This window comes from Bombina bombina, chromosome 5 (genome assembly GCF_027579735.1).
Source record: "Bombina bombina isolate aBomBom1 chromosome 5, aBomBom1.pri, whole genome shotgun sequence".
Classification (NCBI taxonomy): Eukaryota; Metazoa; Chordata; class Amphibia; order Anura; family Bombinatoridae; genus Bombina; species Bombina bombina.
In genome coordinates this window covers 968,659,742-968,683,774 of record NC_069503.1, presented here as the reverse complement: position 1 = coordinate 968,683,774, position 24,033 = coordinate 968,659,742, and the positions used below count along the sequence as shown (strand labels likewise).

General features: G+C 39.7%; 1 protein-coding gene across 1 annotated transcript in view; it reads right to left on the bottom strand.

The window, feature by feature from the left end:
- The window catches only part of CPNE3 (copine 3), a 258,436-nt gene that overhangs the window by 88,811 nt on the left and 145,592 nt on the right, over window positions 1-24,033 (bottom strand). Inside the window, exons 8-9 of the mRNA XM_053715177.1 lie at window positions 7,828-7,926; window positions 7,456-7,542 (exon numbers count right to left, since the gene is read on the bottom strand). Of these exons, the coding sequence (XP_053571152.1) occupies window positions 7,456-7,542; window positions 7,828-7,926 (186 nt within the window). The remainder of the gene's footprint in view (window positions 1-7,455; window positions 7,543-7,827; window positions 7,927-24,033) is intronic.

Here is a 24,033-nt window from a genome sequence, read left to right as displayed (position 1 = left end):
CCAAGGTAATCCCTTGGATTCACACCAGCAGATATATCTTTTCCATATCTTATGGTAAATCTTTCTAGTTACCGGTTTTCTGGCCTGAACCAGAGTATCAATCACAGAATCTGAAAACCCACGCTTTGATAGAATCAAGAGTTCAATCTCCAAGCCGTCAGCTGGAGGGAGACCAGATTTGGATGTTCGAATGGACCCTGAACAAGAAGGTCCTGTCTCAAAGGTAGCTTCCATGGTGGAACCAATGACATATTCACCAGGTCTGCATACCAAGTCCTGCGTGGCCACGCAGGGGCTATCAAGATCACAGAGGCCCTCTCCTGTTTGATCCTGGCTACCAGCCTGGGAATGAGAGGAAACGGTGGAAACACATAAGCTAGGTTGAAGGTCCAAGGCGCTACTAGTGCATCCACTAGACTCGCCTTGGGATCCCTGGATCTGGACCCGTAGCAAGGAACTTTGAAGTTCTGACGAGACGCCATCAGATCCATGTCTGGAATGCCCCATAGTTGCGTCAACTGGGCAAAGATCTCCGGGTGGAGTTCCCACTCCCCCGGATGGAATGTCTGACGACTCAAATAATCCGCTTCCCAGTTTTCCACACCTGGAATGTGGATCGCAGATAGGTGGCAGGAGTGATTCTCCGCCCAATGTATTATTTTGGTCACTTCTTTCATCGCCAGGGAACTCCTTGTTCCCCCCTGATGATTGAGATACGCAACAGTCATCATGTTGTCTGATTGGAATCTTATGAATCTGGCCTTTGCTAGCTGAGGCCAAGCCTTGAGACCATTGAATATCGCTCTTAGTTCCAGAATGTTTATCGGGAGAAGAGACTCTTCCCGAGACCACAGTCCCTGAGCTTTCAGGGATTCCCAGACCGCACCCCAGCCCACTAGGCTGGCGTCGGTCGTGACGATGACCCACTCTGGACTGCGGAAGCTCATTCCCTGGGATAGGTGATCCTGGGTTAGCCACCAACGGAGTGAGTCTCTGGTCTTCTGATCTACTTGAATCACTGGAGACAAGTCTGTATAATCCCCATTCCACTGTTTCAGCATGCACAGTTGTAATGGTCTTAGATGAATTCGCGCAAAAGGAACTATGTCCATTGCCGCAACCATCAACCCTACTACTTCCATGCACTGAGCTATGGAAGGACGTGGAACAGAATGAAGAACTTGAAAAGCACTTAGAAGTTTTGACTTTCTGACATCTGTCAGAAAGATCTTCATTTCTAAGGAATCTATTATTGTTCCCAAGAAGGGAACTTTGGTTGACGGAGACAGAGAACTTTTTCTATGTTCACCTTCCATCCGTGAGATCTGAGAAAGGCCAGAACGATGTCTGTATGAGCCTTTGATTTTGAAAGGGACGACGCTTGTATTAGAATGTCATCCAAGTATGGTACTACTGCAATGCCCCTCGGTCTTAGAACCGCTAGAAGGGACCCGAGTACCTTTGTGAAAATCCTTGGAGCAGTGGCTAATCCGAATGGGAGGGCCACAAACTGGTAATGTTTGTCCATAAAGGCGAACCTTAGGAACTGATGATGTTCTTTGTGGATAGGAATATGTAGGTACGCATCCTTTAGATCCACGGTAGTCATAAATTGACCTTCCTGGATAGTGGGTAGAATCGTTCGAATGGTTTCCATTTTGAACGATGGTACCCTGAGAAATTTGTTTAGGATCTTTAAATCCAGAATTGGTCTGAAGGTTCCATCTTTTTTTGGAACTACGAACAGATTTGAGTAAAATCCCATTCCTTGTTCCGACATTGGAACGGGGTGTATCACTCCCATCTTTAACAGGTCTTCTACACAATGTAAGAACGCCTGTCTCTTTATTTGGTTTGAGGATAAGTGAGACATGTGGAACCTTCCCCTTGGGGGTAGTTCCTTGAATTCCAGAAGATAACCCTGAGAAACTATTTCTAGCGTCCAGAGATCCTGAACATCTCTTGCCCAAGCCTGAGCAAAGAGAGAGAGTCTGCCCCCCACTAGATCCGGTCCCGGATCGGGGGCTACTCCTTCATGCTGTTTTGTTAGCAGCGGCAGGCTTCTTGGCCTGCTTACCCTTGTTCCAGCCTTGCATCAGTTTCCAGGCTGGTTTGGACTGTGAGGTATTACCCTCTTGCTTAGAGGATGCAGGATTAGAGCCCGGTCCGTTCCTGAAATTACGAAAGGAACGAAAATTAGACTTATTCTTGGCCTTGAAAGGCCTATCTTGTGGGAGGGCGTGACCCTTTCCCCCAGTGATGTCTGAGATAATCTCTTTCAATTCTGGTCCAAAGAGAGTTTTACCCTTGAAGGGGATGTTAAGCAATTTTGTCTTGGATGATACATCCGCTGACCAAGACTTTAGCCAAAGCGCTCTGCGTGCCACAATTGCAAACCCTGAATTTTTCGCCGCTAATCTAGCTAATTGCAAAGCAGCATCTAAAATAAAAGAGTTAGCCAACTTAAGTGCGTGAACTCTATCCATAACCTCCTCATATGGAGTCTCTCTACTGAGCGACTTTTCTAGTACCTCGAACCAGAACCACGCTGCTGTAGTGACAGGAACAATGCACGAAATGGGTTGTAGAAGGTAACCTTGCTGTACAAAAATCTTTTTAAGCAAACCTTCCAATTTTTTATCCATAGGATCTGTGAAAGCACAACGATCCTCGATAGGAATAGTAGTGCGCTTGTTTAGAGTAGAAACTGCCCCCTCGACCTTAGGGACTGTCTGCCATAAGTCCTTTCTGGGGTCGACCATAGGAAATAATTTCTTAAATATAGGAGGGGGAACAAAAGGTATGCCGGGCTTCTCCCACTCCTTATTCACTATGTCCGCCACCCGCTTGGGTATAGGAAAAGCGTCGGGGTGCACCGGAACCTCTAGGAACTTGTCCATCTTGCATAATTTTTCTGGAATGACCAAGTTGTCACAATCATCCAGAGTAGATAACACCTCCTTAAGCAGTGTGCGGAGATGTTCTTACTTAAATTTAAATGTCACAACATCAGGTTCAGCCTGTTGGGAAATTTTTCCTGAATCTGAAATTTCCCCATCTGACAAAACCTCCCTCATGGCCCCTTCAGATTGGTGTGAGGGTATGACAGAACAATTATCATCAGCGCTCTCCTGCTCTTCAGTGTTTAAAACAGAGCAATCGCGCTTTCTCTGATATGCAGGCATTTTGGATAAAATATTTGCTATGGAGTTATCCATTACAGCCGTCAATTGTTGCATGGTAATAAGCATTGGCGCGCTAGAAGTACTAGGGGCCTCCTGCGTGGGCAAAACTGGCGTAGACACAGAAGGAGATGATGTAGAACCATGTCTACTCCCTTCATCTGAGGAATTATCTTGGGCAATTTCATTATCTGTGGCAGTACTGTCCTTACTTTGTTTGGACGCTATGGCACAATTATCACACAATTTTGAAGGGGGAGACACATTGGCTTTCATACATATAGAACATAGCTTATCTGAAGGCACAGACATTTTAAACAGGCTTAAACTTGTCAATAAAGCACAAAAACCGTTTTAAAACAAAATCGTTACTGTCTCTTTAAATTTTAAACAGAGCACACTTTATTACTGAATATGTGAAAAAATATGAAGGAATTGTTCAAAATTTACCAAAATTTCACCACAGTGTCTTAAAGCATTAAAAGTATTGCACACCAATTTTCAGAGCTTTAACCCTTAAAATAACGAAACCGGAGCCGGTTACAGATTTAACCCCTATACAGTCCCAGCTACAGCCTTTGCTGTGACTTTACCAAGCCCAGAGGGGAATACGATACCAAATGACGCCTTTTAGGAACTTTTCCAACTACTTTCAGGTGCTCACACATGCATCTGCATGTCTTGCTCTCAAAAACAACTGCGCAGTAATGGCGCGAAAATGAGGCTCAGCCTACAACTGGGAAGGCCCTTCCTGACTGGAAAAGTTGTCTAACATAGTGCCTGACGTTAAAAAACGTTCCCCAAGTTTATAAGTGTGAATTATCAGCATAAACATGTATAAAATGTCCAAATAAAGCAATCGGTTTAGCCCATAAAAGTGTCTACCAGTTTTATAGCCCATATTAAGCCCTTTATTCTGTTTGAGACTAAGAAAATGGCTTACCGGTCCCCATGAGGGGAAATGACAGCCTTCCAGCATTACACAGTCTTGTTAGAAATATGGCTAGTCATACCTTAAGCAGAAAAGTCTGCTAACTGTTTCCCCCAACTGAAGTTACTTCATCTCAACAGTCCTATGTGGAAACAGCAATCGATTTTAGTTACTGTCTGCTAAAATCATCTTCCTCTCACAAACAGAATTCTACATCCTTTTCTGTTTCAGAGTAAATAGTACATACCAGCACTATTTTAAAATAACAAACTCTTGATAGTAGAATAAAAAACTACAACTAAACACCACAAACTCTTAACCATCTCCGTGGAGATGTTGCCTGTGCAACGGCAAAGAGAATGACTGAGGTGGGCGGAGCCTAGGAGGGACTATATAGCCAGCTTTGCTGGGACTCTTTGCCATTTCCTGTTGGGGAAGAGATATTCCCACAAGTAAGGATGACGCCGTGGACCGGACACACCAATGTTGGAGAAAGACAGCTTTCATGGAATGAGCCGCAAGTCTCTCTGGAGACTGCAGTCTCAAAAGCAAAACGAGAGATAGAGAAGTAACAGAAGCATTCTGGCCTTTATGTTACCCAGAGAAACAAACCAACAGGCCAGAAGACTGGCGAAAATCCTTAGTCGCTTGTAGATAGAATTTAAGAGCATGAACAACATCCAAGTTGTGCAACAAACGTGCCGTATGAAAAAAGATTAGGACACCGAGAAGGAAAAACATTTTCCTGATTAAAATTACTATCCGAAACAACATTTAGGAAGGAAACCTAACGTAGTAAGAAGAACCGCCTTATTGGCATGATAGGAAAGATAAGGCGAATTGTACTACAAAGCTGAGAGTTCCGAGACTCTCTGACCAGAAGAGATAGCAATAAAACAACCTTCCAAGATAGCAACTTAATATCAATGGAATGAAATGGCTCAAACGGAGCCTGCTGCAAAACTTTAAGAACAAGGTAAAGACTCCAAGAAGGAGCTAACCAGGGCCTGACAAAAGGATTGCACATCTGGCACAACCGCCAGACGCTAGTGCCACAAAAAGGCTAGTGCAGAAATCTTCAGAGTAACGACTGATAAACCATTTTCCTCAGATCTTCCTGGAGAAAAGATAAAATCCTAGGAATCCTGACCCTACTCCAAAAGTAGCTCTTGGATTCACACAAATAAAAACATTTACGCCATATCTTATTGTAAATCTTTCCTGAGAGGAAAATGCAGAGCACTGTATGTGACGCCATAAGGCTTGGGACATTTAAGGAGAAAACTGTGGCATTGCCTAAACAGCATCATCCTGAGAGACAAATATGAGTTAATTTTGACATAACATGTGAACAGAGCTGTAACTCTGTGAAAACAGATTCATTAACTGCCTAATCTTGATAATATAAAACTATAGCCCATCAAATTATATAAACATCCGCCTCCAGATAACAGCCCACATGGCTGCTCCGTTCTGAGACGGATAGGACAATAAAAATGGCGCTATTCTGATCCTTATTAGAAGGAGGCAGAGTCCCACTAGGAGGAAGAAGCGTGCGACTTCACAATAATGGAGCGCTTCTTGATCGGAAGAAATTCAATGAGCTAGGCAGAAAAACTAACAGGCAGCGCTCCTCTCATATTCATGTTAGAACACAATATATAATACAATAATTGCATCGATCGATATCGCTCACGGAACGTTTCTCCTAATTGCAGATGCAGAAGAGAAAGTGAGTGCACAAACCTGCTGAAGCAAAAAACGCTTTGTTTTCCTAAGCGATACAAAATGTAAAAACAAAGTGCCTATGAGTGCTATGCAACCCAGTATAAGGGAGGTTAAACCATTTCAAATATGCCACATATCCAAATAAGGAGTCAATGTAACGTCTCTTTCACATACGTATAAAGTGCCTGCATCCTGCCCTTAATGATATCCTTACTAAGGATATTTGTGTCCCAAAGATATTGCAGATACTGAAAAAGTGCCAAATCTCCCTAGAAGACCCAAAGGCACTTACCTGCATCTAGCCGTCCAGCAAGAGGACAGCTTACCCGGCGTGAGAGGATGCCACTCCCCACAGATGCCTGTAGAAAAAAGGATAGATCAGAATAAACCTATTCTGGCTTTCTGTACAAGGGCAGCAAAGTGTTAGGAAAACGCAGCAAGGCCCACCTTACAAGTTCCTAACTGCCCTACTGAAGAGACTAACGTGGACTACGGCTATACCCAATCTTGAGAGGAAAGGTCAGAGTAAACCTACTCTGGCTTTCAAAATAATAAAATCTTGATTGTAGTGAAATATTTCTAATCTTTTTCAGACACCAAAAACTGACTGGGGGTTGTGGGAAGGGAAGTGATACTTAACAGTTTTGCAGTGGTGCTCTTTGCCTCCTCCTGCTGGCCAGGAGTGATATTCCAACAGTAATTGATGATCCCGTGGACTCACCATATCTTAGGAAATAAAAAAGGTTTACATAAGGAAATGTTGCTTTTCATGGTCTATTTTAAATGACCAATTACAAAACTAAACAAATTTTTACCAAATCAGCCCATGCATTTCCAATTGCAGTACTTTGTTTTATTTGTAAGGCTGGTGAATTTAAACAATTTTATTGTTTACTGAAAAAAAAAAAAAAAAAACAAGAAATTTTACTATAAAATTAATTCATTTTGAACGTATTGCCATTGATAAATTTTACTTCCTGGAGTGTATTACATTGTTTATATAAAGCTCCTTTGCCTTTGAAATAGCTACTTTTGCCTGTTAAATTTAATTTTTACCAATTACTGAAAATTCTGTAAGAAATTTGTTTTATTTTAATTGATTTAAAGGGACACGAAACCAAACATATTTTTTTAGGATTCAGATAGAACATACAATTTAAAACAACTTTCCAATTTACTTCCATTACCAAATGTGTTTATTTTTCTTGGTATCCTATGTTGAAGGAGCAGCGATGCACTACTGGTAGTTAGCTGAACACATCAGCTGAACCAGTGAGCCATATATGTGCATCCACCAATCACAATCTAACTCTGAGTAGTGTGCTACTGAGCCTACCTTGCTATGCTTTTCAGCAAAGGATACCAAGAGAATGAAGCACATTAGATATTAGAAGCAAATTGAAAAGTTTTATTTACATTTTCTACCTGATCTATAACAGTTTAATTTTGACTTTACTGTCCCTTTAATCTTTGCAACAAGATAGTTGAGAATTTGTGTGTTGAAGACAGGAGCCATTTTCAGCAGCCAATTCCCTAACAAATGCCAAAAAACAAATGTTTGCACATCTGTAATATAGATAGAGATTTTTAGATTTATCTTGTTTTGAAACTAACCTGACATTGTTTCACACTCACAACTCCAGAATTTCTGTAACTTTTCTTCTTCTGTTTCTTTTTTTCATTTATGCATTCAAATTCCATCTAAAGAAAAAAAGTGTGTAATAATTAAAATAAAAAAAAAATGCAGGACATACTATTTTTATTTAATTATACGTCCCTTTCCCTGCTACGTATTAGAAAAATAAATAGAAATACAAAAAGAAAAATGACTATCAGATACTGAATATCAGAGAAAAAATTAAACGTCTCAAGCTATATTTTGGGAAACTTTAGGGAAGTTTACTCATGTTATGCAATTTAATAAATATCACAAAATATGACTATTGAATATGAATTCTCTATCTACTTTGACCAATGAAGACTTACAGGTGAATTGCGGGAGGCATCCTTAAGTTTGGACATATTGGTCTCAAAGATGCCAATAAGATCATGTGACCCGTCACTGTCATAGTCATAGCATTCAACCTGGTATAGAGATAAAGTGATTACACAAAGACACGCTACAAACGTTATTTACAGCAGTATTTTACAAAAACTCATACTCACGTTTCACGTTTTTTTTTTTTGGTTTTTTTTTTAATAATAGTGTGACTAAACGGCCCACTAGATTTTATTAATCTTTTTCAATTATTTTACATTACATGGAAAAAATAAATATATTCACACCATAATAACAAACCAAAAACAAAACAAAATAAGCTTTCATATTATAGCTTTCACCAATGAGAAATCACCAAAAAAAAATTATATTTTTTCCCTTAAACACAAAAACATACCTGGTATAAGAGAGAAAGAGAAGAAAAAAAAACATGTTTCACATTTTAAGACGTTTGTGTACTTGTTTCTTACAAGCAACATTTATTTTTAAATCCAGTGAACAACATTACTAGCATTAATTAGCAATCATGTATATTTTTTAATAAACAACAAAAAGGCAGATTATATTTTTTAGATATTATAAAATAGTGCATCCAGTAAAGCATCAGCATCTTCCAGCCACAGGAACGGTTTGAAAACACAATTGGGTGGTTACATCCTAAGCACAAATATGAAGGCCCCCAACTCTTTGTTATTATGTTGGAGTATTAGTAACCTTGGGACAAGTAAAAACTGAAAACATAATTTATGTAAGAACTTACCTGATAAATTCATTTCTTTCATATTAGCAAGAGTCCATGAGCTAGTGACGTATGGGATATACATTCCTACCAGGAGGGGCAAAGTTTCCCAAACCTTAAAATGCCTATAAATACACCCCTCACCACACCCACAATTCAGTTTAACGAATAGCCAAGAAGTGGGGTGATAAAAAAGGAGCGAAAGCATCAAATAAATAAGGAATTGGAATAATTGTGCTTTATACACAAAATCATAACTACCACAAAAAAGGTTGGGCCTCATGGACTCTTGCTAATATGAAAGAAATGAATTTATCAGGTAAGTTCTTACATAAATTATGTTTTCTTTCATGTAATTAGCAAGAGTCCATGAGCTAGTGACTTATGGGATAATAAATACCCAAGATGTGGAACTTCCACGCAAGAGTCACTTGAGAGGGAGGGATAAAATAAAGACAGCCAATTCCGCTGAAAAATTAATCCACTACCCAAATCAAAAAAGTTTCAATTTTTATAATGAAAAAAACTGAAAATATAAGCAGAAGAATCAAACTGAAACAGCTGCCTGAAGTACCATTCTACCAAAACTGCTTCTAAAGAAGAGAAAACATCAAAATGGTAGAACATAGTAAAAGTATGCGAAGAAGACCAAGTCATTGCTTTGCAAATCTGATCAACAGAAGCTTCATTCTTAAAAAGCCCAGGAAGTAGAAACTTACCTAGTAGAATGAGCCATAATCCTCCGAGGCGGAAAACCACCCGACTCCAAATAAGCATGATGAATCAAAAGTTTAAGCAAGATGCCAAATAAATGTCAGAAGCCTTTTGACCTTCCTAACACCAGAAAAGATAACAAATAGACTAGAAGACTATCTGAAATCTGAATAGCTTCAACATAAGATTTCAAAACTCTTACCATATCCAAAGAATGTAAGAATCTTACCAAAGAAGTCTTAGTAAAAGACAATAATTCCTCCCTAATGTTGATAGCAATCACAACTTTAGGTAAAAATTGAAATGAGGATAGCAAAAACCACCTTATCCTGATGAAAAAAAACAGAAAAAGGAGACTCACAAGAAAGAACAGATAATTAAAAATTGTTCTAGCTGAAGAGATGTCTAAAAAGAACAATACTTTCCATGAAAGTAAATAGTGTCTAGAGAAAACATATGCTCAAATAGAAGAGCCTGTAAAGCCTTTAGAACCAAATTAAAACTCCAAGGAGGAGAAATTGGCTTAATGACAGGTTTGATAAGAACCAAAAAGAACCTGAACAAAATAATGAATAACAGGAAGGAACACTGCCTTACCCTGATGAAAAATCAGAAAAGGAGATCCACAAGAAAGAGCAGAAAACTCAGAAACTCTTCTAGCAGAAAAGATAACCAAAAGGAACAATACTTTCCAAGAAAGTAATTTTAATGTCCAGAGAACGCAAAGGTTCAAACGGAGGAGCCTGTAAAGCCCTCAGTACCAAATTGAGACTCCAAGGAGGAGATATTGACTTAATGACAGGCTTGATACAAACCAAAGCCTGTACAAAACAATGAATATCAGAATGAATAGCAATCTTTCTGTGAAAAAGAACAGAAAGAGTAGAAATTTGTCCTTTCAAATAACTTGCAGACAAAACCAACCTGAAAAATTGTAAAATTCTAGGAATTCTAAAAGAATGCCAAAAGAATTTATGAGAAGAACACCAAGAAATGAAAGTCTTCCAAACTCGATAATAAATCTTTCTAGAGACAGATTTACAAACCTATAACATAGTATTAATCACTGAGTCAGAGAAACCTCTATGACTAAGAATCAAACGTTCAATCTCCATATCTTCAAATTAAATGATTTGAGATCCTGATGGAAAAATGGGCTTTGAGATAAAAAGTCTGGTCTTAACGGAAATGTCCAAGGTTGGCAACTGGCCATCCGAATGAGATCCGCATACCAAAACCTGTGAGGCCATGCTGGAACCATCAGCAGTACAAACAAACGCTCCATTAGAATTTTTGAAGAACTAGAGGCGGAAGATATAGACAGAATGATAATTCCAAGGAAGTGTCAATGCATACGCTACTTCCGCCTGAGGATCCCCGGACCTGAAATAGGCCCCTGGGAAATTCCTTGTTAAGACGAGAGGCCAACAGATCTATTTCTGGAAGCCCTCACATCTGAAAAATTGAAAAACATATCTGGGTAAAGACCATTCTTCTGGATGTAAAGCTTGATTAACAGAGATAATCCGCTTCCCAAACGTCTATACCTGGGAAAAGGACCCCAGAATATAGATAGGAGCTGGATTTAGCCCAAGCAAATATCCGAGATACTTTGTCACAGTCTAAAGACTGATAGTCACACCCTGATGATTGACATACACCACAGATGTGATAATGTCTGAAAAAAACAATAAACGTCTCTTATTCAAAAGAAACCAACTGAAGAACTCTGGGAATGCACGGAGTTCCAAAATATCAAATGGTAATCTCGCCTCCTGAGATTTCCAAACCCCTTGTGCTGACAGAGAACCTCAGACAGCCTCCCAACCTAAAAGACTCGCATCTATAGAGATCATGGTCCAGGTTGAAAGAATCGAAGAGACCTGTAAAACTAAATGATGGTGATCTTAACCACCGAATCAAAGATAGATAAACATAGAATTCGAAGATTTAAAAAGTGAAATCCTAGAATCCCTGCACCATTATGCAGCATAAAAAACTGGAAAGGTTTTCTATGAAAATGAGCAAAGGAAAATTAATCCAATGCTGCAGACATAAGACCTAAATTTCCATGCATATATAGCAACTGAAGGAAATAGTAGAGACTGAAGGTACCGACAGACAGAACCCAATAAGAAAAAAATCACTTATCTGTTAGAGACAAAGACAGTGACACAATCTATCTGGAAACCTAAAAAAGGTGACCCTTGTGTGAGGAATCAAGAGTTTTTGATAAAAAGATCCTCTAACCATGTCTTGAAAAAACAAAATTGAATCATATGAGATTCCGTAGTCTCAGAAAATAAAAATAATCTGAATGAAAACAGAAATGAAGATATGCATCTATTGTATCTAATGAAAACAAATAATGCTATCACTGACTAAAAAAAGTCAGAATAGACCATATAAATACCAATCTAAAAGATAGTACATTTATATAATAAAAAGATTTTCTATCTTTGGAACAATGAATAGTTTGAATAAAACCCCAAAACCCAGATCCTAAAAATGGAACAGGAATAAATACCTCAGAAGATTCCAGATCTGAGAAGCGCTTGATCCTCAACAGGTGATCAACCGCACTTCAACATTACCCAAAATATTTGGGACTGAAACACATTAAGGAAAGTGTTAGCCTTACTGGAATAGCTGGAATATAATAGAGAGAAAAATACTTCTCACAGACGGTTTTACTTCAAATTTAATTTTGTACCCAAAATCTAAGAATTTTGGACCTAATAGAACAAAAATAACTTCTAAATAAAAACATGTTACTTGGGTAAGAATTTAGAATTTTGTTCTTTAGAAAGAACAACCAAACTAAAATAAGCTTAAAGTTTTAGTCTAAGAACTTAATCTTGAAGCCCAGAGTAACAGTTAAGAATTGAATCCAATATGAATCAAATAATTGATTATCTTGGAAAAAAGAAATAAAGATTAAACCTCATTTGTGAAAATATTCAATAAAAATGAAGAAACAAATAAAATTATTAGCATGTTAATCCAGTTAAGGGATCAGAACACACCGGACTTGCATAAACAAAAATGCAAGACAACAAGACAAATACAACAGCACCCAGTCTGAACCTCAAATGAGCAGTAGACTTTGTCCCTTAACAATGCTAAATAACACATAATCTGATACTTGATCTTTAAAGTAAACAGAAAAAATGGAGCAAAAGCAACATCATCCAAATAAATTACAGGTCCGAGAAAAGTACCTGAAAATAAAAAAATTTCCTTAAATAGGATACAACCATTTAAAAAGAAAATAAATACTATTTTGCTATAGAAACAATAGCATAATTTAGCAGGAGTAGAGATAGCCCCATTAAATTGGAGAACCCTCAAAATTGAATTTAACTGCCGGCAAAGAATATAATTTAAAACCTTTGAAGAAAATTGTCAGCCTATTCCATTCCCTAGTATGAAGGAATGGAAAAAAACCTCTGAAGACACAGAAGATAAAATAAGCAGAAATAAAATGTTTAGCTAGTTTTGAAAAAAGAACTAGTTACCTCAATATCCAAAATAATCAACACCTTTTCAACAAAAAACAAATGTACTCTAATAAAAAATAAAAAAGTAGAAAAGAAGAAAAGTTCTGAAAGAGAAAAAACATCATCAGAGAAGGATAATTCAGTATGTTGTTGGTCATTTGAAACTTCATCAAAAAGAAGTTTGAAAAAGACCTAAAAAAATTTTTAATAGAAGGCGCAAAGTCAGACAAAGCCTTAACCTAGAATCAGAAAAAATATTCTTATAAGTATATCTTGTACATAAGATGTAAAAAGAAAAGCAATACATAAAGCATAAATACTAATGGATTCTGCATGTAAAAGTTTATCATGATAACTTATTACAAACCATAGCTAAAGATAAAGATTCATAACATTTAAAATAAATGAACTTAGCTTTGGTAGGACTTCTTAGTCAACAGGAATCCCTCAGTATGTTCTGATCCAGGAATAATTTATGGAAAATCTTGCAATATGTAATAGAAAAAAATACAACATATAAAGCAAAATTATCAAATTCCTTAAATGACAGTTTCAGGAATGGGGAAAAATGCAAAACAAACAAGCCTCTAGCAACCAGAAGCAACAAAAAAGTGAAACTTAAATAATGTGAAAAAAAAGTTGCGCCAAGTATGGCGCCCACATTTTTTGGCGCCAAGTATGACGCCCACATTTTTTGGCGCCAAGTATGACGCCCACACTTTTTGGCGCAAAACGTCTGTAACACACATGCGTCAAAAATGACGGAACCACATGTAAACTTCCGGCGTCAACTATGGCGCCGGAAATGACAAAATTTTGCGCCAAAAAAGTTCACGCCAAGAATGACGCAATAAATTGAAGCATTTTCTGCCCCCGCGAGCCTAACAGCCCGCAAGGAAAAAAGTCAATTAGAAAATTTCTTTAAGGTAAGAAAAACAGAATTTATGTTTACCTGATAAATTACTTTCTCCAACATAGGTGTGTCCGGTCCACGGCGTCATCCTTACTTGTGGGATATTCTCTTCCCCAACAGGAAATGGCAAAGAGCCCAGCAAAGCTGGTCACATGATCCCTCCTAGGCTCCGCCTTCCCCAGTCATTCGACCGACGTAAAGGAGGAATATTTGCATAGGAGAAATCATATGATACCGTGGTGACTGTAGTTAAAGAAAATAAATTATCAGACCTGATTAAAAAACCAGGGCGGGCCGTGGACCGGACACACCGTTGGAGAAAGTAATTTATCAGGTAAACATAAATTCTGTTTTCTCCAACATAGGTGTGTCCGGTCCACGGCGTCATCCTTACTTGTGGGAACCAATACCAAAGCTTTAGGACACGGATGAAGGGAGGGAGCAAATCAGGTCACCTAGATGGAAGGCACCACGGCTTGCAAAACCTTTCTCCCAAAAATAGCCTCAGAAGAAGCAAAAGTATCAAATTTGTAAAATTTAGTAAAAGTGTGCAGTGAAGACCAAGTCGCTGCCTTACATATCTGATCAACAGAAGCCTCGTTCTTGAAGGCCCATGTGGAAGCCACGGCCCTAGTGGAATGAGCTGTGATTCTTTCAGGAGGCTGCCGTCCGGCAGTCTCGTAAGCCAATCTGATGATGCTTTTAAGCCAAAAAGAGAGAGAGGTAGAAGTTGCTTTTTGACCTCTCCTTTTACCAGAATAAACAACAAACAAGGAAGATGTTTGTCTAAAATCCTTTGTAGCATCTAAATAGAATTTTTTTTTTTTTTTTTTAATATTTTATTTATCACCAACATAAGGTACATTAGTAAATAGTACACCATGCAAGGTACGACAAGCAATTACAAAGTAGACATGTCATTGGAGAGAAGAACAAACAAAAAAGGAGAAAGGATACATAACCAGACATAAAATATAATGGTGTCGTTATAATGTGAACTGGCAGAATCTTCAATTAATTAGAATGACCTCTAGATTCTACGCATATGTACCCTAATGTTGGGGTTTTGTAACTTTATAAACTAACATACCTAAACACTAATCACCTACAAATAACAAAAATAAAATAAAATAAAAAAAAAAAAAAAAAAAAAACAGAAAATAAAATATTATTATTAAATCTAAGCTCTAGGGCAGGTCGGGGCAGATTATGGGTCATGCTCTGCAGTGAAGAATGAGGCATAACAGTGTTCTTAATGGGGTTGGCCAGAGTTTGATCAGTGATGTAGGCTATATCCTAAGGTGCAGGATGAAGGGGGTATGTCACTTCATCTACAGGCATAGATCAATAGAAGGTGCACTGTTTATGACTAGGGCACTCCCTTAACCCAGTATGATAATCTGGTTAATTACGCGTGTATCAGTCCATCTGCTAGGCTCAAGGCATGTCATGTTTAGGATAGAATCTTCCACTTCTGGGAGGAGACATTGACAATTGGAATGGCCAGAATGTGACATTAAATTATATAAACGAAAAGAGAAGGTGCCCCCTATTGTACGTGCCGGTTTATTTACTGCTGATCAAAGTGTGCGTGCAGTACTATTAGGAGACAACTCATGAAGGTGCGTCGAGATTTATCCCCCTAATTTCTATCGCACACATTCATGCATTAAATCTAGTTTGGGCTATAGGATCTGTAAACAGTTATTGTCCATAGATGATCAGAGTGTATAGTATAGGGCCTTTTAAGATAGACTTAATGCAGATAGTGCACTTAGCCCCATGTGACGATTCTAGAGAGGCCAATGGGCAGTATTCCTCTATCTAAGAGAATAAGCGATGGGTATAAAATGGAAAATTGTAGAGAAAACTCTGAGTATGCATTGTGAGATATTAAAAGCACCTCACATGGGAAGTGTTTACATGTGTTTTTAGAACCTGTAGCATGTGTATCTAGTCAGCAGTATGAGCCCTATTTTACACCATGCACTCACAACAGCCCGCAACCCCAAGTACTCACTGGTTTGATTTTATATTACAAAAACAAAATTATTAACAACAATACCTTTTGAACAACAAAAACAGTGCACAATATTGAATAAGATTTTTCTCATCATTCATACAGAAATGTAACAGTACGCCATTCAAGCATATCTGACTTCGGGTAATAATGTGTAGGGCACTGTGCGTTACACACAACCAGGCTAGAAAAAGAGACATAGAAAAGACAAATACTTTCCAGGGGTAAGTTTCAAATGCACGAGAGAAATATCACAGGCTATAATTATGCAGCCACCAGGGAGATATTAAGCGTTACATAGCAGATGGTTCTGTTTAACATCCTGGAGCGTGAATTTGAGACTGAAAAGTAACAGGTCTCTTAGCGGATATATATATCGGATTGCATCTCAACCAATTCCCGTGGCTACCCAAGCCGCTTTCTGTCCCCACTGGTAATACTTGTCATAGGAGCAATAACATGACAAATCTTGCAGGACTGCATCTAGCCGATTCCCCATTTGAGATCCCACAGTCATGCCATGTAACGGTATAGCATCAGGATCTGTGTTAGATCGAGCATGCTTGAAGGCTGACTCCCAGCCAACTGATGTGTAATGTCCCGAGTCAGGAGTTATGTATATCTGGATGCCAGTATTAGAATTCATGTCCGTGTAGGCCAGCAGCATGTCGAGTTTGGAGATGAGTATCTGGGGTGAGGTAGACCCAGTCAGCATCTTAGCGGCAAGGTTCCCTACATACCGGGCAAGAGTGGCGCTCTCCCGCGGTGAGGAGTGTCTAGCAGTTCCCTCAGGGTCGCTCATCACCACAGCAGATGAGTACAGCGGAGATAATACCCCCTCCTCTTGGCATGTCGCTAATTGATCCAAGGCAGGAACGAGCAAGTCGTCTCTTGTAATAGCTCTAGATCTATTTGAGTCGTATGGGTTTCTATCTGGAGGGCAAGTTTGCGTATGCACCAGCTCACTATGTGTAAAATTAGGTTTCACAGCGGCATGAACCGCTTCATGCAGCTTCTTATAACTCACAAGTAAGCGATCCAATGAAGGCTGGAAAATTGCCAGTATCTGCACTGCCACATTGCCTTCCGACTCCATTTTCTGTAATGGCGGGCCCACAGTTCAATATGCACAAAGTCCTTCGTGAGGTCTGGTTTATTCCAATGACTTCCGTGGAAGAAAAGATCGAGTTATTTCTATCTGCCTGATGTTCCCGGACAGCTTGCCTGTCAAGGGAGACGCAGATGGCATAGAATGATGACTGTAAAGTGTATATTAGAAGAAGAGTTCTTCAGAGCAACAGAGGCTCGCAGCCATCTTCCAGAGCCGCCCACCGGAAGCCATCTAAATAGAATTTTAGAGCACGAACTACATCCAAATTGTGCAACAAACGTTCCTTCTTTGAAACTGGATTCGGACACAAAGAAGGTACAACTATCTCCTGGTTAATGTTTTTTGTTAGAAACAACTTTCGGAAGAAAACCAGGTTTAGTACGCAAAACCACCTTATCTGCATGGAACACCAGATAAGGAGGAGAACACTGCAGAGCAGATAACTCTGAAACTCTTCTAGCAGAAGAAATTGCAACCAAAAACAAAACTTTCCAAGATAATAACTTAATATCAACGGAATGTAAGGGTTCAAACGGAACCCCCTGAAGAACTGAAAGAACTAAATTGAGACTCCAAGGAGGAGTCAAAGGTTTGTAAACAGGCTTGATTCTAACCAGAGCCTGAACAAAAGCTTGAACATCTGGCACAGCCGCCAGCTTTTTGTGAAGTAACACAGACAAAGCAGAAATCTGTCCCTTCAAAGAACTTGCAGATAATCCTTTCTCCAAACCTTCTTGAAGAAAGGATAGAATCTTAGGAATTTTTATCTTGTCCCAAGGGAATCCTTTAGATTCACACCAACAGATATATCTTTTCCATATTTTATGGTAGATTTTTCTAGTTACAGGCTTTCTGGCCTGAACAAGAGTATCAATGACAGAATCTGAGAACCCTCGCTTTGATAAAATCAAGCGTTCAATCTCCAAGCAGTCAGTTGGAGTGAGACCAGATTCGGATGTTCGAACGGACCTTGAACAAGAAGGTCCCGTCTCAAAGGTAGCTTCCATGGTGGAGCCGATGACATATTCACCAGGTCTACATACCAAGTCCTGCGTGGCCACGCAGGAGCTATCAAGATCACCGATGCCCTCTCCTGATAGATCCTGGCTACCAGCCTGGGGATGAGAGGAAACGGTGGGAATACATACGCTAGTTTGAAGGTCCAAGGTGCTACTAGTGCATCTACTAGAGTCGCCTTGGGATCCCTGGATCTGGACCCGTAGCAAGGAACCTTGAAGTTCTGACGAGAGGCCATCAGATCCATGTCTGGAATGCCCCACAACTGAATAATTTGGGCAAAGATTTCCGGATGGAGTTCCCACTCCCCCGGATGAAATGACTGACGACTCAGAAAATCCGCTTCCCAATTTTCCACTCCTGGAATGTGGATTGCAGACAAGTGGCAGGAGTGAGACTCCGCCCATTGAATGATTTTGGTCACTTCTTCCATCGCCAGGGAACTCCTTGTTCCCCCCTGATGGTTGATGTACGCAACAGTCGTCATGTTGTCCGATTGAAACCGTATGAATTTGGCCTTTGCTAGCTGAGGCCAAGCCTTGAGAGCATTGAATATCGCTCTTAGTTCCAGAATATTTATCGGGAGAAGAGATTCTTCCCGAGACCAAAGACCCTGAGCTTTCAGGAGTCCCCAGACCGCGCCCCAGCCCACCAGACTGGCGTCGGTCGTGACAATGACCCACTCTGGTCTGCGGAAGCTCATCCCCTGTGACAGGTTGTTCAGGGACAGCCACCAACGGAGTGAATCTCTGGTCCTCTGATCTACTTGTATCGTCGGAGACAAGTCTGTATAATCCCCATTCCACTGACTGAGCATGCACAGTTGTAATGGTCTCAGATGAATTCGCGCAAAAGGAACTATGTCCATTGCCGCGACCATCAAACCTATTACTTCCATGCACTGCGCTATGGAAGGAAGAGGAACAGAATGAAGTACTTGACAAGAGTTTAGAAGTTTTGATTTTCTGGCCTCTGTCAGAAAAATCCTCATTTCTAAGGAGTCTATTATTGTTCCCAAGAAGGGAACTTTTGTTGACGGAGATAGAGAACTTTTTTCTACGTTCACTTTCCACCCGTGAGATCTGAGAAAGGCCAGGACGATGTCCGTGTGAGCCTTTGCTTGTGGAAGGGACGACGCTTGAATTAGAATGTCGTCCAAGTAAGGTACTACTGCAATGCCCCTTGGTCTTAGCACCACTAGAAGGGACCCCAGTACCTTTGTGAAAATTCTTGGAGCAGTGGCTAATCCGAACGGAAGTGCCACAAACTGGTAATGCTTGTCCAGAAAGGCGAACCTTAGGAACCGATGATGTTCCTTGTGGATAGGAATATGTAGATACGCATCCTTTAAATCCACCGTGGTCATGAATTGACCTTCCTGGATGGAAGGAAGAATTGTTCGAATGGTTTCCATTTTGAACGATGGAACCTTGAGAAACTTGTTTAGGATCTTGAGATCTAAGATTGGTCTGAATGTTCCCTCTTTTTTGGGAACTATGAACAGATTGGAGTAGAACCCCATCCCTTGTTCTCCTAATGGAACAGGATGAATCACTCCCATTTTTAACAGGTCTTCTACACAATGTAAGAATGCCTGTTTTTTTATGTGGTCTGAAGACAATTGAGACCTGTGGAACCTCCCCCTTGGGGGAAGCCCCTTGAATTCCAGAAGATAACCTTGGGAGACTATTTCCAGCGCCCAAGGATCCAGAACATCTCTTGCCCAAGCCTGAGCGAAGAGAGAGAGTCTGCCCCCCACCAGATCCGGTCCCGGATCGGGGGCCAACATCTCATGCTGTCTTGGTAGCAGTGGCAGGTTTCTTGGCCTGCTTACCTTTGTTCCAGCCTTGCATTGGCCTCCAGGCTGGCTTGGCTTGAGAAGTATTACCCTCTTGCTTAGAGGATGTAGCACTTGTGGCTGGTCCGTTTCTGCGAAAGGGACGAAAATTTGGTTTATTTTTAGCCTTGAAAGACCTATCCTGAGGAAGGGCGTGGCCCTTACCCCCAGTGATATCAGAAATAATCTCTTTCAAGTCAGGGCCAAACAGCGTTTTCCCCTTGAAAGGAATGTTAAGCAATTTATTCTTGGAAGATGCATCCGCTGACCAAGATTTTAGCCAAAGCGCTCTGCGCGCCACAATAGCAAACCCAGAATTTTTCGCCGCTAATCTAGCCAATTGCAAAGTGGCGTCTAAGGTGAAAGAGTTAGCCAATTTGAGAGCATGAATTCTGTCCAAAATCTCCTCATAAGAAGAATCTTTATTGAGCGCCTTTTCTAGTTCATCGAACCAGAAACACGCTGCTGTAGTGACAGGAACAATGCATGAAATTGGTTGTAGAAGGTAACCTTGCTGAACAAACATCTTTTTAAGCAAACCCTCTAATTTTTTATCCATAGGATCTTTGAAAGCACAACTATCTTCTATGGGTATAGTGGTGCGTTTGTTTAGAGTAGAAACCGCCCCCTCGACCTTGGGGACTGTCTGCCATAAGTCCTTTCTGGGGTCGACCATAGGAAAAAATTTCTTGAATATAGGGGGAGGGACGAAAGGTATGCCGGGCCTTTCCCATTCTTTGTTTACAATATCCGCCACCCGCTTGGGTATAGGAAAAGCTTCGGGGGGCCCCGGGACCTCTAGGAACTTGTCCATCTTACATAATTTCTCTGGAATGACCAAATTCTCACAATCATCCAGAGTAGATAACACCTCCTTAAGCAGAGCGCGGAGATGTTCCAATTTAAATTTGAATGTAATCACATCAGGTTCAGCTTGTTGAGAAATTTTCCCTGAATCTGAAATTTCTCCCTCAGACAAAACCTCCCTGGCCCCCTCAGACTGGTGTAGGGGCACTTCAGAACCAATATCATCAGAGTCCTCATGCTCTTCCGTATTTTCTAAAACAGAGCAGTCGCGCTTTCGCTGATAAGTGGGCATTTTGGCTAAAATGTTTTTGATAGAATTATCCATTACAGCTGTTAATTGTTGCATAGTAAGGAGTATTGGCGCACTAGATGTACTAGGGGCCTCCTGTGTGGGCAAGACTGGCGTAGACGAAGGAGGGGATGATGCAGTACCATGCTTACTCCCCTCACTTGAGGAATCATCTTGGGCATCATTTTCTCTAAATTTTGTGTCGCATAAATCACATCTATTTAAATGAGAAGGAACCTTGACTTCCCCACATACAGAACACAGTCTATCTGGTAGTTCAGACATGTTAAACAGGCATAAACTTGATAACAAAGTACAAAAAACGTTTTAAAATAAAACCGTTACTGTCACTTTAAATTTTAAACTGAACACACTTTATTACTGCAAATGTGAAAAAGTATGAAAGAATTGTTCAAAATTCACCAAAATTTCACCACAGTGTCTTAAAGCCTTAAAAGTATTGCACACCAAATTTGAAAGCTTTAACTCTTAAAATAACGGAACCGGAGCCGTTTTTATATTTAACCCCTATACAGTCCCTGGTATCTGCTTTGCTGAGACCCAACCAAGCCCAAAGGGGAATACGATACCAAATGACGCCTTCAGAAAGCCTTTACTATGTATCAGAGCTCCTCACACATGCATCTGCATGTCATGCTTCCCAAAAACAAGTGCGCAATAGAGGCGCGAAAATGAGGCTCTGCCTATGATTAGGGAAAGCCCCTAGAGAATAAGGTGTCCAATACAGTGCCTGCCGGTTATTTTACATAATTCCCAATAAAAAAATAATTCCTCAAAGCTATGAAGTATTAAAAATGCTTATATATCAATCGTTTTAGCCCAGAAAATGTCTACCAGTCTTAAAAGCCCTTGTGAAGCCCTTTATTCTTATGTAATAAAAATGGCTTACCGGATCCCATAGGGAAAATGACAGCTTCCAGCATTACATCGTCTTGTTAGAAATGTGTCATACCTCAAGCAGCAAAAGTCTGCTCACTGTTTCCCCCAACTGAAGTTAATTCCTCTCAACAGTCCTGTGTGGAAACAGCCATCGATTTTAGTAACGGTTGCTAAAATCATTTTCCTCTTACAAACAGAAATCTTCATCACTTTTCTGTTTCAGAGTAAATAGTACATACCAGCACTATTTTAAAATAACAAACTCTTGATTGAAGAATAAAAACTACAGTTAAACACCAAAAAACTCTAAGCCATCTCCGTGGAGATGTTGCCTGTACAACGGCAAAGAGAATGACTGGGGAAGGCGGAGCCTAGGAGGGATCATGTGACCAGCTTTGCTGGGCTCTTTGCCATTTCCTGTTGGGGAAGAGAATATCCCACAAGTAAGGATGACGCCGTGGACCGGACACACCTATGTTGGAGAAAAATATTTTATTCATATGCATTTTCCCAAATAATGAAACTGATAGTCTGAAAGAAGGAATACTGATTATCCTGAATCATGGCAAATATAAGTTTAAAGACATATATTTAGAACTTTACGTATAAAGTGCCCAACCATAGCTTAGAGTGTCACAAAAAATAAGACTTACTTACACCAGGACACTCATCTACATATAGCAGATAGCCAAACCAGTACTGAAACGAGAATCAGTAGAGGTAATGGTATATAAGAGTATATCGTCGATCTGAAAAGGGAGGTAAGAGATGAATCTCTACGACCAATAACAGAGAACCTATGAAATAGATCCCGTAGAAGGAGACCATTGAATTCAAATAGGCAATACTCTCTTCACATCCCTCTGACATTCACTGCACTCTGAGAGGAAAACCGGGCTCCAGCCTGCTGTGAAGCGCATATCAACGTAGAATCTAGCACAAACTTACTTCACCACCTCCACGGGAGGCAAAGTTTGTAAAACTGAATTGTGGGTGTGGTGAGGGGTGTATTTATAGGCATTTTAAGGTTTGGGAAACTTTGCCCCTCCTGTTAGGAATGTATATCCCATACGTCACTAGCTCATGGACTCTTGCTAATTACATGAAAGAAATTTGAATTGACTGTACTATAAACAATAGCAGATCTATATCTGTATTTTGTAAGTGCTTACTACAATTATAATATTTAGAAGCTTGGGTCACTGAAACTTTCTGCATCACCGTCATTTTATCATTGTAAAAAAATAGTTTGTTAAAGGAATAGTCTACTTGAAATAAGTATTCTTTAAAAGGAAAGATAATCCCTGTATTACACATTATCCAGTCTTATATAACCAACAATGTTATATTAATATACTTATTTACCTCTGTGATTACCTGTATCTATGTCCCTGCAGACTGCCCCTTTGATTTGTACAATTTTGCATTTTAGCCAATAAGCGTTGGTTCTTGTATAACCATTATCATTCTTCACAGGAGTGAGTACAATGATATCTATATGGCACACATGAACTAGCATAGTCTGGCTGTTGTGCAAGAATTAAAAAGCTAATAAAAAAGTATTGAGATAAGTGATGGCCTACAAGGGCTTAGAAATAGGCAAATTTAGAGGTTATAAAGTAAATTAATAGAATATGTTGGTTATGCAAAGCTGGGGAATGGGCTGTAAATATGTCTTTTTAAACAATAATAGACCCTTTAACACTATTTTATTTTAGCTGTATTCTCTACAGAAACATATATAAACATAATGTGAACTTATTGAATACAGAGTTTATGTTTAGATCTTTTAAAACTAGTAATGGTGTCCTTCTTGCAGGTAAAACTGAAACTATGATCTTTGCCAAGATTTTTGTTTGGCAATGTTTGATTGTAAGACTACCATTGAATATGTTTAATTTATGAAGCATACAGGGAGTGCAGAATTATTAGGCAAATGAGTATTTTGACCACATCATCCTCTTTATGCATGTTGTCTTACTCCAAGCTGTACAGGCTCGAAAGCCTACTACCAATTAAGCATATTAGGTGATGTGCATCTCTGTAATGAAAAGGGGTGTGGTCTAATGACATCAACACCCTATATCAGGTGTGCATAATTATTAGGCAACTTCCTTTCCTTTGGCAAAATGGGTCAAAAGAAGGACTTGACAGGCTCAGAAAAGTAAAAAATAGTGAGATATCTTGCAGAGGGATGCAGCACTCTTAAAATTGCAAAGCTTCTGAAGCATGATTATCGAACAATCAAGCGTTTCATTCAAAATAGTCAACAGGGTCGCAAGAAGCGTGTGGAAAAACCAAGGCGCAAAATAACTGCCCATGAACTGAGAAAAGTCAAGCGTGCAG